We start from the raw sequence: 6,736 nt of genomic DNA on the forward strand, positions 1-6,736 counted from the left end.
GGGACTTCCACAGCCTTTTCAACAGCGCTGTGGACCGCGGGGTGGGGGCGGGCAGTGTTTTGGAAATGACAGTCTTCATTACAAAGCTTTCTTCGTTATGAATTAGCATACATGTTTTTATTGAACATTTGAAGAACCAGCAAAAAAAACAGAAACTCTTGTAGAGGACATAAAGTCAGAGAAAAGACAAGGAGCAGGTGCATCTAGTACAGGTAGAGCTGCTGCAAAAACCCACAGAGCCCAGCAGCCAGCAACAAATTCTGGATCCTTTGCTTTTAGTTAGCAATTAGCATTAGCAGCACATCCTGCGTCCGATGTGAAAGGACTTTTATGCTGCGCACTGTGACTCACAGCAATGGTCCCGGGTCAGCCCTGACGTTGTGTTAAACTAATCCTAAAGTAATAATGGTATTTCTAACCACTGATGTACCACATTTTTCCTTTCAACAACTACTGAAAGTTAGGGGACCTAGCTGCTACCCTTCAAGGACCTGCAGTTCAAAAAAGCGCCCCTCCGACAGCCAAACCCATCTGTTCTCTGATTGGATTGTTACATTTGTGATTGACATGACATTGACCAATCAGATGAAAGGAAGAAAAATAGGGTCAAAATCCGTACTTGTAACTTGCAGGGTTTTTTTTGGCTAAGTCCACACACAAATCTTTTTTACACATACAAATCTTTTTTACACATACAAATCTTTTTTACGCACACACAATTTCTTTTACACATACAAATCATTTTTACGCACACACAATTTTTTTTTACACATACAAATCCTGATTTACAAGTACAAAATATTTATGACCACATTTTGAGCCCATAAAGTTAGAGAAACTGCCTTGAAGTGTAAGTGCTTGTAGGCATTTTGCAATGATTTGGTGGTTTCGGCTTGGCGATAATTTGTTCTTTTGTTTGTTTGTATGTAGCCAGAGCCACTGCCATATGTTTTTGTGCAAATTTTTTCATTGGGTATTTTGTGTTTCTTTCTGGTTTGAATCTTATCTCTAAGCCATTAAATCGCTGCAAGAACCCCTGCTATTGTGTCCTATGTAGCAACTATTTTGCCGGGCTACATAAATGTGCTTAAGTGTAAAACTGGGTCTCTAACACACTTCTCTTTTTGTTCTAGTTACCTTAGTTTGTACCATTCTGAGAAGGAAGCCCCACACAGTGTTGTATATGATATTACGTTTTTTGGTAGGATCCATCACTCAGTTGCCTTTTTCCCCCTTATGATATTACTCTGACAATTTCCTAACAAAAGTATTTTTGCTGGGTCTTTTGAAACTATAGCAGAAGCCACCAAAGCTGCTGCTCCTTACACTTAACTACCCAAACAGCATTTGGGTATTTTTGTGCTGTGCGATACTGATTCATTATGGCAGAGTCTTACTGACTTTATTAAACCTGATACCTTGTCTGCTCTCAGACATCCAGTGAGCATGGAGGAAGGAAAATGTGAGACCTGAGGGACTCAAACAAACAGCAATGTTGTGGTTTCCTCAGGAAGGAGGTCGGTCCAGTTCAGACCAGCTCTGGTGAACTCTGCAGACTACAATTACAGGATCAAAGAGCTGGTGGGAAATGTAATCCAACATTCCTGATTAATCAGTGGCTCCATCAAAACTGAAAGATTTCAAGTATAAACTGATAAAAGAGATGAACGTCTAAAAACCCAAGAAGTGTAATTTAGCAATTGACCATGTGAAAGAATACACTGCTAGTTCCAGATGTTCAATGAGCCACCAACTGGTGAACTAATAGTGAATATCAACCAGTCATTGGTTACTGTTTACTCCTGTGAGGAGGTGGATTTCTTGTTCTGGTCAGAGTGATGGGACAAATATCTGGGGCAGAGGTCTCCGCTGCGTGATAACGAATGCTGGGACAAAGAGGGGACCTTCCAGGGGCCTGTGGATTCCCGCTTCCCAGAACTCTCTGGGGCAAAATCTGGAGGGCATCACATAACCACACCTCCTCCCTGTCTGCTAGTACCCAAGGCTGTCTGCTGGAGGTCAGACTGGAGTAAGCACAGCAACATGTTCGCCCTCATGTTTTCATCTGAAATTACACGCATTACAAAATACTTCTAACATAGGTCTGAGATATTTTTTATCCAACGCTGCTGCTGCTGCTTTTTAACTTCTTTTAGCTCCTAGTTTTGGTTTTGTGGCACATTTCCAATCAGTGTCTCACTCAGGCTGAGCTCCAGTTGTGGCCCTGCTAATATTAATACCCAAGATTCGCCTGTTCTCTGGCTCATATCAGTTTCTGCTGTTGTTACATAAGCTTTACAACTTTTGGAGAGAAAAACAGAAAAATAATGATGACAACAAAAGCTTTGTGCATAACTGGAGTCCAGGCCCAGCCCCTCAGGCAGATACCTACTGCGCTTCATAATCCAGTCCTGGCTAAGATTAAAGGAGGTTTCATGAACCTGATTGGATTTGTTTTTTGCTGTCCTGTCATCTTTTCAGAGTGTTAGGAACCAGAGGTCTACACCATGCAGGTTTCACAAAAGCAGTTGTGCACCATACTGTTTGGCTTAACATGCAGTGTGTTCCAGTGGGATAAAAAGATAAAAGAAAACTCTTTACTTAATTCCTCTAACAGCTTTAGCAGCTGTTTTCCGAAATCAGAAACATTAAATTAAACCCCATAATTGTCCTCAGCTGTTCATGTCTCATGTTTGCAGCCAAAAGGCCATAAATTTCTGACAGTATTACGACTGAATCAAACTCTGTTAACAAAGTTTCCTGGAAGAATCTTTAAAAAGGAATACTCCAGAACCAGAACCAGATCCGCTGTGTTCCTATTGGTAAAGTAAAGCTCTGCGGGTGGTTTGAAGAAACTGAAGAAATTAGCAGTCACATTTTTCTTTATTTCTTACAGATTTTACCTTTTTGTGCATTTTTCTTTTTATCTGATACCTTTGTCTTTTTCCTCTTTTTCCTAGTGTCCTTATATATATAACTTAGGAAGTACATTTTTAAATGTACATTCCTTTAATTTCATGTGAGGGATGGCCACCTTACACATTTGAGTCGATTTGGTTCTGAGATCTGGTTTGGATCCTTGAGCTGTGGTAAAAGCTTGGCTTTTTTTAAATGATTGAATCCTTTTACTGTTTTGATTTCTGGACTGAGTGTGGGATATCTGCCTCCAGACTTGTTATATTTACTGGAATCCTTTCCTCCCTCTGTCCCTGCAATTTTCCCAGCAGTTGGTTGCCACATTCAGCACTCAGTATTGTTGGGACTGTTGTGCTGAACACTTGGTGACATGATTTTCCTCTTTTCTCCAAATGTCATGTACCATCAATTATTGTGAATGCAGAACCACCGTTCCTCTCTCAGCAGCTCATCATATGCTTTCTTTACATCCACAAAGACACAGTGAAGCTCCTTCGTCCTTTACATTAACACACTCAAAGCAAACAACACATCTGTAGTACTGAAGCCATACTCCATCTCACTGATCACCAACTCTCTTCTTCAACTAAACTTCAACAGCCTGTCACTCCCCAGCGGCTACGCTCTCTACCACTCTATCCACTTTCCATTAAAAATCATTCCCTTTTCTCTGATATCCAAGGTTTCTAGCACGCACACTGACAGCATTCAGCATCACCCCTTCAATATCCAGCTTCGTCTTCCCCACTGTTGCTGGCAATAGATATTAATGCATGTTACCAAATTAATGGCCTTTTATTTCTTTACAAAGATACTTATTTTAATAGAGAAAATCCAGCATTGACAAAGTGGTGATTAAATTCAAAGAAATGTTGACCATGCAACACGTTGGCTTATATACAGTTATCTGCCTTCAAATGTGTTGGAGCCAAAACTGCATGTGAAACACATTCAGTTAAGGAATCCTGAAGTAAATGTGCAATGCATACAAGATCACAGCTGCACAGGCAGTTGTTGTTGATAATGAGATTTTTCAAGAAGTGAAGTTACAGTTTTTTTCAATCGCTAACAAGCGCCTACCCATACTTCAGATACTTTTTCTAAACTCTTAACACAGACTCACACCTACAAAAACACAATTGGCCAAATGGATAATTTTCTTCTCAAAAATACATTTTGTTAAATATATACTAACTCTTCATTTCAAAATAGAACACATCTTTCTCTGCACACACTAACTGTACAAAAACACTATACTGTAAATCTGACTCAAAATGAAATTAGTCTGTCAAAGAATAACACTTGTTTTCACTTCACAAGGTACATGCAGTCAATCAAAGTACACCAGGTTTCAAAATACTGGCTATTATTGACATTACAAAAACTGCATAGACTTTTATGTTTCAGTTTTACAGGTATTTGCATGCGAAACATGCAATCCACCATTTTGACACCAGAAATGTCTTGGTTGGTAACTGTATGTCCACATGTACAGTAATGTTCACATTCAAAAGCATTCCAGTAAAAAGCAAACAAGTTTATGTTTCTTTACTGTTTACTACAGGAGGTACAGTAGAAACACAGTATGATAGGACAGAGAAAGTTTTACAGTATTGCTTACAGTGAACAAAATATCCATGAAACACACAAGAGCATTCTGAACAAAAAAACAACAGCAAAAAGCCAAGATCAAAAGGGGGGGAGGGGGGCTAAAAAAAGGCAAAAACTTTGCATCTAATCTCTGCGATCTTCAGGGTTAGGCCACATGTTTTCATCAACATCACATCTGATGTTATCCAAGTCGATGCACCTGGGATAAAACCGCCTGGTATGTCGGATCCACCCTTGGCAATCGTCAACTGTGATGTCCCTGGAGCCAGCATCCATGGCTTCGAGGAGGGACATCTGGTCATGTGGCTGATGGTCATAAACCTTCCACCTCCATGCAGAAAAGAACTCCTCTATGGGGTTGAGGAAAGGTGAATAGGGTGGAAGGAAGAGACTTACCAGTCTTGGGTGGACTTCAAACCATGTTGTTATTGCTTGCGAGTGATGGAAAGCCACATTGTCCCAGGTAATTACAAAGGTCCTCATGTTTTCACCCTCCTGACCCTGCTCTGGAACCAGGCGCTGGTGGAGATCATTGAGAAAGGCAAGCAAGCGCTCTGTATTATAGGGTCCAACCTGACATCTGTGAAGGAGTAATCCTGCATTTGCAATTGCTGCACACATGGTAATGTTTGCCCCTCTCTGTCCTGGCACATCAACTGTGGCCCTTTTTCCAATTACATTTCGTCCACGTCGACGCCTTTTGGCCAGATTGAATCCTGCCTCATCGATGTATATGAATTTATGAGGGGCCTGGTTGGCCTCCAATTCCATAACTCTCTGAAACAAAATTTATGTAAGTCATGTTATTACTGTATACCATACTGTACTGTAACCTAGTATTGTGTAGGTTACCTACTTGCAAAGTGCAAAGCTTATAGAACTGGACATTGGATTGAATATACACTATACCTGGACATATTGTCGTCGTAGCTCCTTGACCCTCTCACTGTTCCTCTCAAAGGGAACAGCGTAGAGCTGCTTCATCCGCACTCTGTGTTTGGACAATGTCCGCGTAATGGTTGTGAGGCTGATTCTATCGATATTGTCAAATATCTCATGGTCCGCCACAATTCTAGTTTGAATTTCACGCAGTTTTATTGCATTATTTGCAGTAACCATTTCTACAATGGCAAGCTCCTGATCATTACTGAGGAGCTTTCCTCTTCCCCCAGAGGGTGGAAGACGTTGCATTCTTTAGAAAGACAAAAAATTCAACTTATGCATTACTGTATGACCATATTGACATGTCAAGTGAGAATAGAAACAATCCATGTAAAATGCAATACTTACCTGTTGGTTTGTTGAAAGATGCGTATAATGGAGGCAACCGTTGACCGCCTCAAATTGGGCTGCACTCTTTCACCAGCCTCTCTTAGTGAAAGACCATGGTTGATTACATGGTCAATGATAGTGGCACGAATTTCATCACTGACTACTGTTCTTGCAGCCCTTGGAATGCCACCACCACGCATTCTTACACCTCTACCTTGCCCTCTCCTTGGGCCTGCTCTTCTCCCTGGGCCCCTTGCTCTTACTCTTCCTCGACCAGACATTACAGTGTTTGTCTTTTGTTTGTTTCCAAAAACATCACTCCTCAAGGTCTTGCCTTATAAACCCCACTGAGTCTAAGCCAGAATGGAAGAAGCTGTGGTTGGCCCAATTTACCCAACATAAATAAGCTGTGTCTCAATTATTCAGTTGTTTGTTTATTATCAGCTGAGATATATTTTTGATATTGATATTGTTTTTGTACTGATATCATTGCAGAAGCAGAGGCTTTTATACTGTATCTAAGGTTTGGAATATTGTTTTTGCTATTGTGGGATGTTGTGTGTTAACATTCGTAGATACTACAAAAACAGTCCATAATTTTGTTGGGAGGTATAGCTTGTCTGTTAAGAAAATGTAAGCATTGTGGAAATGTGTTCACTGACTGCATATTGGGTGAACACGACATGAAATGTGTGAATGGTATGGCCACAACAGACCGATGCTGTGCTAATTGTGTTTAGGGTTTTCGCAAATGTGACAACTGTTTGGACAAACGCTTGTTAGCGACTGAAAAAAACTGTAACAAGCAAGAAAACTACATGTAAACTTACAGGCCACATGAATCTGAGTGGCCACACACACACACACAGATACTTTTTCACCTTTCTGCACTACATTACATGGTCCTCAGACTGAAATAAAAATGTTAATGATTTCC

The 6,736-nt window shown here is 40.6% G+C and overlaps 1 protein-coding gene across 1 annotated transcript; it reads right to left on the minus strand.

Annotated features, from left to right (window-relative positions):
• Positions 1–4,619: 4,619 nt before the first annotated feature.
• LOC113025397 (uncharacterized) lies at positions 4,620–6,251 on the minus strand. Its single transcript, XM_026173122.1, has 3 exons — positions 5,818–6,251; positions 5,437–5,719; positions 4,620–5,304 (listed from the first exon to the last, which is right to left on the minus strand). Exons 1-3 carry the CDS (start codon positions 6,078–6,080, stop codon positions 4,651–4,653), a joined length of 1,200 nt encoding a protein of 399 aa, XP_026028907.1. The 5' UTR covers positions 6,081–6,251; the 3' UTR covers positions 4,620–4,650.
• Positions 6,252–6,736: the final 485 nt, after the last annotated feature.

Source organism: Astatotilapia calliptera, chromosome 1 (assembly GCF_900246225.1).
Source record: "Astatotilapia calliptera chromosome 1, fAstCal1.2, whole genome shotgun sequence".
Lineage (NCBI taxonomy): Eukaryota > Metazoa > Chordata > Actinopteri > Cichliformes > Cichlidae > Astatotilapia > Astatotilapia calliptera.

Bases quoted from the DNA above. Each gene is read 5' to 3' on its own strand.
- LOC113025397 (XM_026173122.1), bottom strand. From the start codon at position 6,080: ATGTCTGGTCGAGGAAGAGTAAGAGCAAGGGGCCCAGGGAGAAGAGCA. The intron at 5,720-5,817 runs GTAAGTATTGCA...GTCTTTCTAAAG, and splicing joins ATCTTTCAACAAACCAACAG to AATGCAACGTCTTCCACCCT. The intron at 5,305-5,436 runs GTATAGTGTATA...ATTTTGTTTCAG, and splicing joins TACGACGACAATATGTCCAG to AGAGTTATGGAATTGGAGGC.